Source organism: Rhincodon typus, chromosome 20 (genome assembly GCF_021869965.1).
Source record: "Rhincodon typus isolate 14 chromosome 20, sRhiTyp1.1, whole genome shotgun sequence".
Lineage (NCBI taxonomy): Eukaryota > Metazoa > Chordata > Chondrichthyes > Orectolobiformes > Rhincodontidae > Rhincodon > Rhincodon typus.
In genome coordinates, this window is record NC_063351.1 from 1,342,797 (window position 1) to 1,360,372 (window position 17,576).

Consider the following 17,576-nt stretch of genomic DNA (forward strand, 5'->3'; position numbering starts at 1 on the left):
TGTGGAAAGTCTTCTTGGGGCTTGGGATGGGGGTGAGGGAGGAGGTGAGGGGGCAGGTGTAGCACTTCCTGCGGTTGCAGGGAAAAGTGCCGGGTGTGGTGGGGCTGGAGGGGAGTGTGGAGCAGACAAGGGAGTCATGGAGAGAGTGGTCCCTCCGGAAAGCAGATAAGGGTGGGGAGGGAAAAATGTCTTTGGTGGTGGGGTCGGATTGCAGATGGCGGAAGTGTCGGAGGATGATGCATTGGATCCGGAGGTTGGTGGGGTGGTACGTGAGGACGAGGGGGATTCTTTTTTGGTTGTTATTGCAGGGACGGGTTGTGAGGGATGAGTTGCGGGAAATGCAGGAGACACGGTCGAGGGCGTTCTCAACCACTGAGGGGGGGAAGTTGCGGTCCTTGAAAAATGAGGACATCTGAGATGTACTGGAGTGGAATGCCTCATCCTGGGAGCAGATGCGGTGGAGGCGAAGGAATTGGGAATAGGGGATGGCATTTTTGCAGGAAGGTGGGTGGGAGGAGGTGGGCTTGAAATGGATATCGGTTTCTAGGTGGTTGCCCGAGATGGAGACAGAGAGGTCCAGGAAGGTGAGAGAGGTGTCAGAGATGGTCCAGGTGAACTTAAGGTTGGGGTGGAAGATGTTGGTGAATTGGATGAACTGTTCGAGCTCCTCGTGGGAGCACGAGGCGGAGCCGATACAGTCATCAATGTAACGGAGGAAGAGGTGGGGTTTAGGGCCAGTGTGGGTACGGAAAAGGGATTGTTCCACGTAATCTACAAAGAGGCAGGCATAGCTTGGGCCCATGTGGGTACCCATGGTCACCTCCTTTGTCTGTAGGAAGTGGGAGGAATTGAAAGAGAAGTTGTTGAGGGTGAGGACGAGTTCAGCTAAGCGGATGAGGGTGTCAGTGGAGGCGGACTAGTCAGGCCTGCGGGACAGGAAGAAGCGGAGGGCCTTTAGGCCATCTGTATGGGGAATGCAGGTGTATAGGGACTGGACGTCCATGGTAAAGATGAGGTGTTGGGGACCGGGGAATTAGAAGTTCTGGAGGAGGTAGAGGGCGTGGGTGGTAGGGCGTAGGTAGGGAGTTCCTGGACCAAGGGGGAGAAAATGGAGTCAAGATAGGTGGAGATAAGTTCGGTGGGGCAGGAGCAGGCAGAGACAATGGATCGACCAGGGCAGTCAGGTTTGTGGATTTTGGAAAGGAGACAGAAGCGGGCGGTGCGGGGTTGGGGAACGATGAGGTTGGAGGCCGTGGGTGGGAGATCACCTGAGGTGATGAGGTTGTGGATGGTTTGGGAGATGATGGTTTGGTGCTCGGGGGTGGGGTCATGATCAAGGGGGCGGTAGGAGGAGGTGTCGGAGAGTTGGCGTCTGGCCTGGTACCCATTGATTCTAGTTTTGCTAGGGCTCCTTGATGGCACACGGTTGAATGTGGCCTTGAAGTCAAGAGCTGTCACTCTCACCTCACCTCTGGAATTCAGCTCTTTTGTCCATGTTTGAACCAAGGCTGTAATGAGGTCAAGAGCTGAGTGGCCCTGGCGGAACCCAAACTGGGTGTCTCTGAGCAGGTTATTGCTGAGCAGGTGCTGCTTGATAGCACTGTTACTGACACCTTCCATCACTTTACTGATGATTGAGAATAAACTGATGGGGCGGTAATTGGCCGGATTGGAGCTGTCCTGCTTTTTGTGCATATGACATACTTGGGCAATTTTCCACATTGTCAGGTAGATGCCAGTGTTGTAACTGTGCTGAAAGAGCTTGACTAGGGGATTGGCAAGTTCTGGAGCATAAGTCTTCAATACTGTTGTCATAATGTTGTCAGGGCCTATAGCCTTTGCAGTATTTAGTGGCTCCAACCATTGGTGAACAGAATTGGCTGAAGACTGGCATCTTTGATGCTGGGGACCACTGGTGGAGTCTGAGATGGATCATCCATTTAGGACTTCTGGCTGAAAATTGCTGCAAATGCATCAGCCTTATCTTTTGTACCGATGCACTGGACTCTTCCATCATTGAGGATGGGGTGATTTGTGGAATGTAATCACGGGATGTAGGTGAACCAACAAACATACTCACCGTCCCTTACCTGCTTTGTTCATTAAACTGCATCCTCCTGTATGTTCCCATGGCCTGTGTGCCACATGGGAGCTGATCATCTCCATTGCCCCCTCCAACCCTACCTTCTTGGTCAGTGCCTCAGGCTTCTTCCCCCATATCTGTGGAGATCTGTCCCTCCTTCTCCTGTCCACATCCACCAACAATCCCATTGATGCCATCACTCAGCCTGGACACTGACCTGGCCTCCTGTCTCACCCAATGTCCTATTTTTGCACGGTCCCTTTAAATAAAGATGTGTGTCACATGCCCTTTGACCTACTGTGTTTTCCCCAGATCCTGATGATCTGCAGAAAGTTGGGATTGAAGAAAGGCAGAAAGGCCCAGACTGCCTTTATTCTGGCAATTCTTGGTGTCCAGATTCGTCAATGCAGTACTTTAGTCTCGGTTATTCTGAAACCTTCTGAAGTGACTGTGGACCGTCCTCGCTCTCACTTCATTACTGTGCTGTTACTTGAAAAGGATCTTAATCTTCTTGTCTTGATCTAAGTGAAGATTTTTGCTGTTCATGGAACAAGTTCGCACAGCTCCTCTCCCCAGTAACATTGTCATTTTTTTGACAATTTGTTGATAGATTGTATATTGGAGATTGAGGAAAGGGATATTTGATATACTGTAATGGGGGTTTTACAAGGGGTTAGTGTTTTATCTTGTAGGTTGTATGTTGAAGGTCAGTAATTGTTTACCTGTAGCTGGAATCTATTTATTTGTGATGAACAATAATCCTTGTGAAGTACAGAATCTTTGTCTGGGCTTTCTGTCAACCTATGTCTAATTTGATAACTTTCTGTACTTTTAGAAAATCTTTCTTTTCTGTGACAACAATTGGACTTTCAGTGTGGCACCCCAGTGAGGCCTAACTAGACCTTGTCAGTACTTGCCTACCCCTGTAGGCTACCTACACTCTGTATGTGAGGAGTGGGCCCAATTGTAGCCCAGGCCTAAGTCACAGAGCAAAGATCATGAGATTCAGGGCTATTTTTGTGAGGCAGGTCTGATGAACTGGGAATTGTCCTCTCACCTGGTTGGACCTGGGCAGGGAGGGAGGGTGTGGGTGTGCACCTCAGGCTCAGTGCCATACTGCTCCATCTCATGAAGGCACATTGGTTTTGGAACACAAATGTGACTGACATCACTTTGCAGTTGTCAGAATAATACAATTTACAATTCCTTGCTTAGAGATGACGAATCCCAGTGAGGTGAGATAGTCAAGATGAAATATAGCCAAAGGCTGACAAGAAGAATTGTAAAGGAACAATTGTTAATATTTAAAAGGTACCACTGCCTACCAGATCCCCCTCCAGCTACTCACCACCCTGACTTGGAAACATATCACCTGTTTCTTCAGTGTCATTGGGTCAAAATCCTGGAATTCCCTCCCTAACATTGTGGGTCTACCTGCAACACATGGACTGCAGTGGTTCAAGAAGGCAGCTCAGTACCACCTTCCCAAGGGCAACCAGGGATAGACAATAAATGCTGGACCAGCCAACAACATCCATGTGCCACAAATGAATAAAACAAGAGATGCTTCAGGTGCATGCTGGGTACATTCCTACAAGGGTGAAAGGTAGAGTAGCCAAAATCAGGGCTCTCTGGATGATGAGGCAATTAAGATTAAGATAAAATCAAAAGAGTTCAGGAAAAGGATATTTCACATATTTGAAAGAGGGTGTATGATGTAGATTCAGGTGAATTCTTCAAGTGGAAAATAGGACAGGGGAAGTGAAGAGGAAATAAGACTGAACAAGAAAGAATATAGGAATAGAAGAGTGACTCAACATAAATGGGAACCAAAACATCATTTACTGGCCTGTAAATAATAAATGGTTAGTGAGGTAGGGTGAGCCTATCAGAGACAATGAAGGTGATGTGTTCTGAGAGGCGCAAGGCTAGAATACTTAATGAGCTCTTTGTATCATGTTTACTAATAGAGACTGTTAGAATCTGGCGCTATTAGTAAAAGTGGAAACAGTGAAGGCATCGATAATGTGAAGATTGAGGGAGTGGGAGGCTCTGGAAAGCTGCCAAATCCCATGTTGTTCAGGAAGATAACACTACCTCCTCTCTTGTTCTCTCTCCTACCCCTATCCCCTCTTTCTTCTGCACTAGTCCTTGCCTTACTCTACTACTCTCCCACTTCCCTCCTTCATCCCTTTCCTATTCCACTTACTATCACCTTCTCACATCCTACTGTTTCTCATTGCACCACTACACTATACCCTTGTACCCATCCACTCCCTCTCTATTTCCAACTCCTATCCAACAACTCCCCTACTTTGTATCAGAGATAGTAGGAACTGCAGATGCTGGAAAATCTGAGATAACAAGGTGTAGAGCTGGATGAACACAGCAGGCCAAGCAGCATCATAGGAGCAGGAAGGCTGACGTTTCGGGCCTAGACCCTTGTTAACTCCCCTACTTTCACCTCTTTCCCCTACCCCTCACATTTTACAACCTACTTCATTTTACCTACATACCATTTCCCTATCCATACATTCCTACCAGCTTCCCCCTTTCCTCATTCCTTGACCCTCTTCCTACAACCCCACAAGCAAACTACCCATCCAGCCACCACTCCCTTTCCCATCCCTCTCCCAAATCCTCTTCGTCATCCCTTCTACCAACCATTTACTTTTCAATTCTCCTCCCTTCCCCTCCCAACTGTTCCCCTTTACCCACCCACCACTTAAGCCCACTCCTTCCACTCAATTCACGCTGTGTTCGAGACTGTGGTTTCACATGTGTACGTGCATATGTGTATGACTGTGTGTCTATGAGACCAGATGTGGACTGTGTGTAAGTGCGTGTCTGTATGTGACTGTGACTATGTCGGTATGGGAGTGTCCATGAGCGTGTATATCTGTGTGTATGCACACATGTTTCTGTCTGTCTGTGTCTGTGGTGGTTCATGTGTGTGTCTGTGAGTGATGATGCCTGTGAAAGTATTTGTATGTGTGCCGAGTGGCTGTGCCTATGTGTATGTGCATGTGTCAATGAATAGGTCTGCGTGTAAAAAGTTGTTTGTGTGTGAATGTGCGTCCAGGAGAGTGTGTGTGAAATGGTGCATGCACGAATGTTTAAGTGCACCTATTACAGAGGACCTCCCATTCCCTCAATCTTCACATTATTGATTGCCTTCACAATCTCTACTTTTAGTAGTACTAATAGTGTCAGATCCATCTCACACATTGGCATGTACACCATCCCACACACACTGTCCTGTAGGAGTGTGCCTGTACGTGATAGAATCTGTACTGGAGTATATCCATGAGAGTGTGTCTCAGTGTGTGCTTCTGGGTGTGTGTATCTCTGTGATAGTACTTATCTGTGTGTGTGTGTGTGTGTGTGTATTTGTCCATGAGAGTGTATGTATGTCTGTAGGAGTGTCTGTGTGCCTATGTATGCGTGTGCCTGTGTGAGAGAGAGAGAGAGAGAGTCCATAAGTATATATGTGATATGTGTGCCCAGGCCTGTGTGTGTTCTTGCATGAGTATGTATATGTCTGTGTGTGTGTGTGTGTGTGTGTGTGTGAGATTGCATGTGTGTGAATGCATATCTGTTTGTGTGTGTCTGTGATTGTGTGAGTGCATCTGTTCGTTTGTGTGACTGTGCGTCTGTATGTGCGTGTGCATGAGTGTGTGCATATGTATGAGTGAATGTCTGTGTGTATGAGTATGTATGAGCACAATAGTGTGTCCGTAGTGGCTGAGAAGGATGCCAACTAATTATTATTTGATTGTGGACTGAAATGGGAAAAGAACTGTTTTAAAAACCAAGGATTGTTGAAGGATTACTGCATTTTTTTAGAGCAAGGAACCAGATACTCATTGTAAGTAATGTTTACACTGTTGCTGGTTCAATCACTATGGAAGTCTGGTTACAGATAAGCTGGGATTGTGTACAAATGAAGATTTGGCCAGCAACAAACAGCCGATTGGTCTGCAGAATATTTACCAGTTGTGAATGAAAGACTTCCTGCCTGCCAACCAACAATTATGTGATTTGCTCCCAGGTACCTGAACAGCTTAGGTGTGTAAATATTTGAATGAGAAGCATTTGGACATCTGGAAAGGAAGAAGTGGTGTTTTTGCTCTGCATCAACATCCATCTTCAACCTGAAGAAAGCCAGTTTATATTTTCCCCCAGTAATCGCTGTCTCTCTTAACCAGTAAGCCAGAGACTTTCCAAATGTGAACCAGCCAAATGGACTGTCTCAGTGAACCCTGTGGTCAGGGAGAACTGAACTGCCTTCCCAGTTTTTCTCTTTGCCCATCACACCCATTTTTTCCCTGCCCCAATGTATGTCTGTGGTGAGATCCAGTTTTAATTGGTATAGTTTATGTCAACAGTTCATAATTGTTTATCTGTAGCTAGAATCTATTTGTAATAAATAGTGTAGGTAGTGGAATGTCCCTTCTGAATAAAATAACGCTCTTTTCGGGCAGTGAAAGCAGCATTGGCCAACCGAACAGCATGCAAGGATAATTGGCCAACTGAACAGCATGCTGGGAAGAGAACTGAGATAGGAAGCCAAGAAATCTGCAGAATTCACTGTCAAATTGGGTCAAGCCAGACAGATATGCGAGCCATTTCCCTTGATTGACTATATTGAATAGGTGTTGATGAAATAATGCTGTGCAGTTTTGAATGAAACAATAAATCAGAGTTTTGATAGAAATGCTTTTGAGACAGGGCCTGGCTCCTAGGGTCAGTTCAATTAATAGGGAAATTACAATATCCATTACTGTCTTTTGTAACAACTTTTCCTGTGACAGGAAAGTCATTTACATGGGGGAACTGAATTATGTAAATAACATCGCTGGAACTATGCAGCAGGAATCTGCAATTTGAATTCCAAGCCGACATAGTAAACTATATTTAGCCACTGTACTTGGAGATAACCTGGAGAAGTGTATTTAAAGACGCCACTCAAATCAGAGGGACTGACACTGCGGAGACAACGTCAGCCCAAGAAACAGGATCCCTGGGAGCAAGGAGAACAGACTCAGCCTCAGTTTGGCTGCTGTAACCAGGGTAGTATCAACTTCTTTACCATCTTGAACTTACAAAGCAGATTTTAAACCAGTGTAAGAACATAGTGATTTAAGAATTGCAAGGTTACTCAGGAAATCAGAGGTAAAGACAAGTTTCATAGAATTGCATGTATACATCTTGTGTTTCAATGACAATAAACCACATCTCATGATAAACAATGTCTCATTATTAGTGGAAAATGATTCCCAGTAACTAAGCAAGTAAATCAGGGACATAATAGTAATTCTTGTTTAGGTGCAGAATTTCTGTCTGCCAACCAACTCTAAAAGAGAGGTACATTGGAGAATTCTGCGTACTTTTGTTAAATATTTAACTTTTGTGATGACTCTGAGATTAGAGGATCTTGATTTTCAGTGCAGCATCTCATTGAGGCATAACATTTCGTCAATTTCTTTACTTCAGCTCAGCTTTTAAACATCAGGACTGCCCTACAGATGTGGCACAGTCCTGACAGCACATTTCACAAACTGTGCAAGAGACCAAGTGAGTGACAGCAAAGAGATCATTTGTGTGCTGCGGGGGGGAGAAATGTAACACTGGACAATAGTGCATCCTGTTATCACTGTGGTCATGTGACTTCTACCATCAGGCACTGACTGGGGGCATCTGGATTACTACAATATTGCCACAAGACTACCATAGGCTCTTGGAGTGAAAATAGCAAGAGAACTAGCATAGGCACACTGAGCAATGGAGCATTATGAATTGTGAACAAGATGAAACTTGACCCTAAAGGAAGGAATGAGGGCAAGACAAAAGGAAGGCATAATATTTGAGACTAAAGGTCTAATTGTTGAGTTGTAGTTCCATTCTTGTACGTTGTCCTTTCCCACTGCTGTTTCTGGAGTGGTTTGGCCCCATTTGACTAGTTTACCCTGAATCTTGGCATTATTTCATAAGACCCAACTTGTTTAATTAAGATTATTATCACATTCCTTCTCCAGAGGCTAATGAACCAAGCAATTTACAGATATTGGTCAACATTGATTCACAGAGCACAATCTAAGCCTACCATTCTCCTGAGATCCACCCTAAAGAATTCACTTTTATCAATTTGACCTTGTGCCCCAGTTCCCTTTTCTTTTTTGACTAATTACAGCCCATCCTAACTGCCCTTGAGAAGGTGGTGTTGAGCTGCCTTCTGCTTGCTGATAATATTGAAGTCTAAGGCTATGAGTTGCTCACCCAAGTGAATTGTACAGTTTCCCAGTTGAAATCAGAGTGTCCCCTGACTCCTGTGTTCTGAGAGTATCAGGAGGTTATGTTCCCAGAGTGATGGTCCATCTACATGAGTTACATGAATTCTCAAGGGCCTTTAAGCTTTGTTTACTGAAGAACAGTGGGGAAGTTTGGAAGTTGCCATATCAGCCTATCCCTCATCATCATGTCTTGGAAGCAGAGTCTGATTTGCAAATCACCACCAAAATTAGTCACATCAATATTAGGAGGTTCACTGAGGGAATGACTTTCCGGTTTTAAAACATAATTACAGGCCACCGGAGGCCTGTCTCAATTCTATGATGGTAAAACCTGACAAGGTTACAGACAACGAGCTGAAGGATACAGGAAAAAGCACCTCAGGAAGGTGAAATAAACAAGTCGGGCAAAAAGCAGCAGATTGATATTAAAAAAGTCATGCATTTGTATAGTGCCTTTCATAATACTAGACATCTCAAAGTGCTCTATAGCTACTGAAGTTTGAAGTATTGTTACTGTTGTAAAGTAGGAATTTGCTCATAGCAGGCTCACACAGACAGCAACATGATAATATCCTTGCTCTTACAATTTAGAGATAAGTATTAGCCAAGGCTGGGCCTGCACTTCTTCAAGCAGTACCACAAGGTTTTCTACATTCATCTGACTGATGTTAACTTCTAATCTTTGTGCTGAAACCCTAGAGAGTGGGTCTTGAATCAAGAACCTCCTAATCCAGAGGCAAGAGAGCCCAGAGTCACCTCTGGCATATATAGGGTCACTGGTAGTACGTAACCTCCTGAGGCTCACCAAACACAGGAGTCAGGGAATACTCTGGTATCAACTGGGAAACGGTACAACTTCCTCAAACCAGAAACAGCCCATAGATCAGTTTCCTGTGCAGTCCCCAGTTATTCGGATTGTCTTCCATCCTTGTGTATTATTTAAAACAGAACCTTGTCTCTCAGCTGCAATGTGGTGATGTTATCGTGGATACTTTGCATTAGATAGGTAATCTAGTCAAATAATTACCCAGCAAACAGGCTTTCAGAGCCTACTGTGGCTTCTGAAATTGTGGTTCTAGAGACAGCAAGAGGCTACTGGTGCTGGCTGTCTGGAAATCCTGAATTCCCAGGCTCATGTTTCTGTCCTGCATTTGCTGCAATGTTCCAGCAAAGCCCAGTATAAGCTGCAGAAACAGTGCTTTATGTTCTGTTTAAGTGCTTCAGGACAACTCAACAACATCAAACTATGAACACTTTCCTGCATTGTGATACTTCAACCTCCTCCCATCCCTGGTGTCTGTAATTTACAGTTTTTCATTGTTTTGCTTTCAATCAGAATTCAGTTTTATTCTGTTCCTACTCTGGATCTACTCCAAGTCTTCTGTACAAACATTCCCACTCCTTTTGTTATGTGACACCTCTGATCTCTAATCTCCCCTCACCTTTTTCTGAACTTCCTTTATGTTTCACTTGCTCCTCCTCCATTTCCAACAGTGTGAAGACTGCCTGTTGATTTACTACCAGTGTTGCAGGGTGGCAAAGATTCTGTAAAATGCTCAGAAAGAGCTCAAAGTGGTAGTAGTATCCAGGGGAGATGCGAATGGAGAGGTGGAGGGGTAAGGCAATAGGTCAGAGCAGAGGCAGGGGGTCTTGTAGAAGGCTGTCATGTCATTGTTGCCATCTGCACAGTCAAGTGGTAGCCATCTTGGCCGTTGACCACTTGCGTTCCTCAGCATGATGCCCATCACTTTTCCGCCCCTTTCTTCAGTTTTTATAAAGAGTCATTAGACTCGAAATGTTGCCTTGGTTTTTCTCCACATATGCTGTCAGAACAGAGTTCTCCAGCATTTTCTGCTCTCAATCTCTGCAAAAGCAAGTGAGTCAACACTTTTCTCGAAAACCCTCAAATATGTTTTGTTTTACTCCTGCTTGATTGCTAATGCAATCCTTCTATAAGCCCTGATTGTACCTGCCTGCACCACACTCTCAGGTACTGTATTCCATGTCCTAAACACTCCTTATTCTAAACAATCTTTCTCATGTCACTATTTTGCCGACCTGTGCAACTAGTTTATGACACCTTCACCTATGGGAACGTTTCTCCCTACCATGTCTCCACATCACTCCTAATTTTGAACAAACCTCGTCATACTCTTCTCCAAGGAAAACAGTCTCAACTTCTCCAAATAATCCATGTGCCTAAAGTTCCTCATCCTTGGAGTCATCTTTCCTTCTTTGATGTCCTCATGTCCTCCCTAAAGTTTGGGGCAGAATCAGATTCTGTAGCTGGGCCAGAGTTTTAGCCATCAGTCCCTCATTGTTTACTTCATCACTGGGATTTAACAGAGAAGAACAAAACAGTAAAACTACTGTCCTGTCTTGTACATTTCAAAATGGAGCTTTTGTGTGCCCAGTGCAAACATTTCCAAAGTATTACTGGTTACCTTCCTGGGTTTTTTCCTCTGGCTCAGTGGGGTTCTGAGGGCAGATGTATTTTGTGAAGGCCCTCCTCTTTAATCCATTGTCATTGCGCTTATCTCAACTATGTGGATGATGCCCTCTGGCAGAGTACTGAGCCTTTTCCGACACTGCACCCAGGATCTGGGAGTGATCTTTTCCCTATTGACCTCACCTGCAATCTCCATCCGAGCTGCCTCATTGGGGACAGGAAGAGGCACTTTTCTTGGGAAGAGAAACTCTGGCATTGCCCTGCAGGGAAGCACTATTGTCTCCTCTCCAGCATGTTGGCAGCACCTTGGCACACATTTGAACCATAGGCTGTGTGGGGTTGGGAATGGTGGCTCAACTGCAGCATTGCAGACTGCCCTGCAAAAATGTCTTATTTTTAAATTCAAAAGAATTTAAATAAAAAGCACTGACACCAAGTTTGGCATTGCATTTGGCTCAAATTTCATTTGACGAAGAACACTCCCAACTTTTCCAACCTATCCAAGTAACCAAGCGCCTCATCCCTGGAACTGTTCTCATGAATCTTTTCCACATCCCTCTCTGATGAGTTCTCACTCTTCCTGAAATGTATCACCCAGAGCTGGACCCATTCCTCCAGCTCAGGTTGAACCAGTGTTTCTAAAGATTGAACAGAACTTCTTTGCTATGGTACTCAATGCCTCTGTTTACAAGATCACGCACACTGTTGCAATTGTACTCACCCGAGCACCTGCCAAAAAGATTCTGCAGTACTTTATGGAGCTTTGCTGCAGTTAATCTAAATGATCATAGTTACACAGTGCTGGGCCCTTCTTAAAGCTGAGTACATAGTGTTTGGCGAGTGATAAGCGAAGAGTAATTTGAATGGATAATGTGGTCCAAGTAGAACATCAAATCTACAGGTCAGACTAAATGACAGCAATGGTTCTCAGCACACAGTGATTGCCTTCACAAACATTATTCCCAGCACATGGCATTGTCCAGGAGATGCTCCATTCCCAGAATAGGGCAATGTGTAGAGAACACCCCAGCAGGAACAGCATTCCCGAAGGAGCTAAGGTGTAGCGGTAATGTCCCCGAGTTCACGGACTCAAATACCACCTAAGTGGAACTTGAATTAATGAACACATAACTGAAAAGCTAGTCTCAGTAACAATGGCCATGACAGTTATCATCGATTATTGTTCAAAACTTTCCTGTTTCACTAATGCTCTTTAGGCGAGGAAATTTGCTGTCCTTATCCGGTTTGGTCTACATACAACTCCAGACTCTCAGCCACGTGAGCCACTCAGGTCCACAGCATTAAGGGATGAGCCTTGTCAGTGATGCTTACATCCCATTCAAGCATAAGAAAGCTGCCACTGACCAGTGAATGCCCTTTCAAGCATGGGGCATTCAGGATGTTTTGGCACAGTGCCCCAATGGTTCCCCAACAGTTTCAACACTGGGCGTTAATCTGTAGATGGAGGGCTGTTTAGAATTTGAAAAGAATCAATAGCTGGGAAGTGAGATTAAGGCGAAATTAATAGCAATTTCATTGTCTTGTATTCTTTTATTGTGATTAGGTTCAGGTTACAAACAGTTTCCATTTCAATTCCATGTCAGAATCTCACTCCTGACCAACTCTGTAAATATCAGGCCACGAGCCAATAGCTTTAGGATCAGACCCTCATTAATACAGTGCAGGTCAGCGACACAGAGCAGCCCCAAGACAGACAGGGTAGAGTTCTAGGGGCTAGTGAGGTAGGTTTGGGGGCAGAGAGATATGGTTCAGGGGTAGAGAGGCAGCGTTCTGGGGTGGGGTGGGGTGGGGGAGCAGAGAGGTGTGGTTCAGGGAGAGAAAGGCAGGATTTGAGTGCAGAGTGGCAGGGTTCATGTAGGGGACAGGATTTGGGTGGGGCTGGGGGGTGGGATTCTAGGGAGTCAGGAGTACAGTTTGGATGTGGGGGAAGAGGGAGAGGGAGAGGGATCAGTGGAGCAGTGGTTGGGGATCCAGCGCTGTGCAGTGATTACTTGATACTGAACAGGAGTTTCACTGTGCCATTTCTTTTTGATTTCTCAGTTTCTGGCAGTCTATTTTTCAGTGACTCTCAGAGGCCTGATCTTCCTGGCTGCTTCAAGGACAGAGCGGATATCAACAGCGTCACCAAACTCCTTCTCACGGTGCTCCAGGAGGACTCCCTGTGTGAATACAATAGCAGCTGAGACCAAGGCCAAGAGCAGGAGACAATCTGGTTCCTCCCCCTACTCCTCTCCTCTTCCCAACCCCTTCCCCTCACCTCTCTATCAAACGCCTCCTTCCTCACATCTCTGACCAACCCACTCCCCTCATCTATCACCCTTCCTCGTTCATTGCCCTCTCCCACTCCCCATCATTTCCCTCACTCCCACAAACCCTCCTCTCACCATCTTCCCTCATATTCACCCACTGTCCTCAACAAAGGATAGAACACAGATACAGTAAAGCACTTAGCAAGACAGGGAGGAGGCGATGGCCTAGTGGTATTATCGCTGGACTATTAATCCAGAGACCCAGATAATGTTCTGGGGACCCGGGTTCAAATCCCACTACGGCTGATGGTGGAATTTGAATGCAATAAATATCTGGAATTAAGAATCTAATGATGACCGTGAATCCATTGTCGATTGTTGGAAAAACCATCTGGTTCACTAATGCCCTTTAGGAAAGGAAACTGCCATCCTTACCTGGTCTGGGTCTACATGTGCTTCCAGACCCACAGCAATGCAGTGGACTCTTAACTGTCCTCTGGGCAATTAGGGATGGGCAATAAATGACACTAGCCAGTGACACCCTCATCCCGTGAATGAATAAAGAAAACAAAATGGAACACGTGCCGTAATTGCAAGGTGATAGTGTATACAGGAGAGAAGATTTGCTACAATTGTACAGGGTGCTTCATAGAAGGTTCACGACATTTATTCCCGGGATGAAGAGATGGCCTTATGAGAAAGGGTTGAGCAGTTTGGGCCAACGCTGATTGCCTTTTAGAAAGGTGATCTTATTAAAACCATTAAGAAACTGATAAGGGGGGAATGACAGGATATCTACCTAGAGGGAATAACCTCATGGGATATCTACAATGAAAGGGAACAGTTTAAAAATAAGGGGTCTTCCACTGAAGATGAATGATTGGGGACAAATTTGTCCTCTCAGTGGGTCATTAATTTTTGAACTTCTCTTCCTCAGAGAGCAGTGGAGGACTGATTATTGAAGATGTTCAACGCTGAGTGAGACAGATTTCTCATCAACAACGGAGCCAAAGGTAATGGGGACCCTGCAGAAGTGGAGTTCAGGTCACATTCGCATCAGCTGTGAACTTATTGAGTAGTGGTACAGGTTGAAGGGGCTGAATGGCCTACTCCTGCTCTTTAGAATCTTACACGATCGCCCTTGAATTTGGAAGCTGAGAGAAGAGCTGTATTGGTGGGGGTTAGGGAAATGTCCATGGACAATGACATCAATAGTTTGTATTGCGATAGAGGACTTCCTTCACAGATAACTCTGAGCCAGGCAACTGTCTTCGGGGCAACTCACTATTCATCTCTAACCCTGTCCATCCACCGTCATCCTTCTCTCTTTCTCACTTCTCATCATTGACACTGTTTATATTCCCCTGGCTCCAAACCAGATGCATTTTAGTCAAAACTAAAGGCTTTTAAACTGTTAGCTTAAAATTAATTGGGCCAACTGCCAAAAATGCTTTCTTTTCTTTGATTTTGATTTCATCAAACTCTCAATCTTTGCTCAAATTTGGCTTTCAAATTTCTGGATTTGTCTGGGAATCAAGCTTATGTTTCTGCACTGGACTGCACTCAACTTCATTGGAATGCACAGGGCTACAATGGGTTGCATTGAATAACACGGAACTGCACATGCCTACATGGGACTAGACTAAGTTGCACTGAAATACATTAGTCTGCGTTGGGTTTTACTGGGGCCTCACTAGGCTCAGCTGCTCTATTGCTTATATTTTAAAGTGATTTAAATTAGCCCCATCCATCGACACTCCTGTCATCTGTTGGGTCTACGACTTTGTTAACCATGTTTTCCAGATCAGCTGTCCTCAGATTCCTGCTAGGACATCACGTTTCTCAATATTTGTCTCCAGTCTCTGAATTTTGTAATGCTGGGCAACCTTCCACTATTTTCTGCCCCCTGACCATTGCTGCACACTCCTAGACCCACATTCCAACAGCAATATGTCCCTCCTTGTGTCATATGGCTTCTAGCAACCTTGCCCTCTACACCCAAATACAAACCTGGATGAGAGTTCTTGATAGTTCATGCCAATTTCATACTCCATCAGCTGTGATCTCTGACCTTATCACTGATGTCCTGCTTTTATCTCCTCTCTATTCTATCTTTATTACAGGGTCATACCATCCTTATCTTGATACATAATTTGAATTTGCTTCAGGTTATTCCAGTCGGCAGTTGGCAGAGACAAACCTGTCACTTCAGTTCCCACTTTCCTTCTTTGCCCCTTATCAGCCCCAGCTGCCTCGCCCCCTGGGTGAAGGGGGCAATAACATTTAGTCAGGCAGAATGATGCGATCTTTATGCCTCAGCCGTGGCGGGCGGTGGGGGATGTAGTGAGCAATGACAAGTTAACCCTTTGGAGCACCCCTGCCCCCACCCTAGCCCTTCTGCCAATTCCACAATCCTCCCAACTCTGTCTCTTGTCAGTGGCATTCCAGGTCAGAAAGGTCACAGTGCGAGCGAGGTTGAGAATTAAAATGACAGGTCACAGAGGGCTCAGATACATGCTTATGGACTGAATGGATGTGTTCCTCAAAGCAGTCACCCAGTCTGCGAATGGCCTTCCTAATGTAGAGGGAACCACATCATGAGCAGAGAATACAGCATACAACATACAACATTGAAAGAAATAGAAATAAATTTCTGTTTCACTGGAAAATATGTTTGAAGCATTGCATTGTGAGAAGGGAGGAGGTGGAAGAGAGGTCTTGCATGTCCTGCACTCCATAGAGAAAGAAATGGCAGCATTGGGTTGACTGAGAAGAGAACCAGTGAATCAGGGAGGCAACAGTCCTTTCAGAATTCTGGGAGAGGATGGGAAGATGTGTTTGGGAGTGGATAGGATAAAGCTCCTGGAATTGATGGGAAGGTTGAGAACAGAAGAGCATTAAAACAGAGTGGGCACAGTAGGGTACCCTGTTAACCATGGTGGACGGATTCTTTTGTTGCGGGCAAAGAAAGAAAGACATTGTGGAAATGTGAATATGGAAGGCTGCATCGTCCAAACAAACGTAACAGAGACTTGAGTAACTGGTTAAAAGTGAAGAGAGGTTTTCAGAAAGTGTATTGAAGGTAACTGTGGATGCACTGGGCTTATGATGCCTACCATCAGAAATGGAGGAAGAAATGGACTATGCATTCAGTGAAGGAGTGCTGAGCTCTCCTGAGGGGGAATGGAGGTGTAGAGGGATGAGACATCCATAGTGACTGATAGCATAGGCACGATAGGCTGAATGGTCTCTTTCCTGTTTGTAACTTTTCTATGGTTAGAGTCCGGAAACTGTGGCAAGTGACACAGATGCAATAACAAGGGGAGAAAGAAACAGAGGTGAGATAAGAAACTAGTTCAGTGGGGCAGAAACAGTGGGTCCTGTTTGTGAAGCTTGAGAAGGAGGCATTGCATTTCCTGACCTGATCTCCAGCTCCTAAAACAAATACTCCTCCGAGGATGAATCCTTCTCCGTCTGTATTCCCGCTGAATCCCTTTTGCCAGGCTCGCAAAAAATTCCTCCAAACACCCAGACGGAAAAGGCCAAGGAGTCCCATGGTGCGTTTGTTTGGTCCATAGAAGCGTTTCTAAAGATGGAGTGAGCCAGGCAGACATTAACTGAATGGCAAACTGATGCTGGCAACAAATGAACTCTACAAAACATTCACTCCCATTCAATCCATAGAACACATTCCATTGCTGGCCTGATACCATCAACACACAAATTAACCCTTCCAATGAACACCTTCCATGTAAACAACACCCTGTGAACACACGCACACCCCAACCCACACATAGTTAAGACACACACTGACAGGCACAGGCGTGGGCGCGCGTACACACACACGCGCTCTCTCTCTCACACACACACACACACACACACACACACACACAGCAGCAGTAGCAGATTAAATATTTACATCTCATCACTCATGCTCTTACAGGCCACAACTTGGCACCTACCTCTTCATCTAGAAAAATCTCGCCTTTGAAAAAAGGTTGAAAGCTCTTTAATTCATTATTGATATCTTCTTTGACGACTCCATACAGAGGGACCCCTAACTCATCAAGCTGGGGTTTCAGAGAGGAGATATCGGCGGCCTCCTGCAGCAGAAGGAGGAAACATCAATTCAAGTATCATGTTTCCTGAATGTATCAACCTCTCTAAGGGAAGATTAGAAAAAGAGGCCAGGAATTGCGGTGTACCATCAATCACACCTACTCTACCTGGCAATTAGCACACAAACTTTATTCTGTTTGTTAATTTACAGCTAGTTGTATGTAGTCCAGCCCAAAACCAGCTGGTAAATTTGAGTGAGGCTAGCAACATTTAAAGCTAGAGATAATAGGAACTGCAGATGCTGGAGAATCTGAGGTAACAAGGTGTAGAGCTGGATGAACACAGCAGGCCAAGCAGCATCAGAGGAGCAGGAAAGCTGACATTTCGGGCCTAGACCCTTCTTCAGAAAAGGGTCTAGGCCC

The 17,576-nt window shown here is 45.2% G+C and overlaps 1 protein-coding gene across 1 annotated transcript; it reads right to left on the reverse strand.

Moving 5' to 3' along the window:
- Positions 1–12,356: 12,356 nt before the first annotated feature.
- Positions 12,357–17,210, reverse strand: LOC125480947 (peroxiredoxin-like 2A; the record flags this gene model as incomplete). Its single annotated transcript, XM_048609083.1, has 3 exons — positions 12,357–13,005; positions 16,517–16,681; positions 17,058–17,210. Coding segments are annotated over 3 exons (426 nt in total), but the record flags the coding sequence as incomplete, so codon positions are not given.
- Between the last annotated feature and the right edge of the window lie 366 nt (positions 17,211–17,576).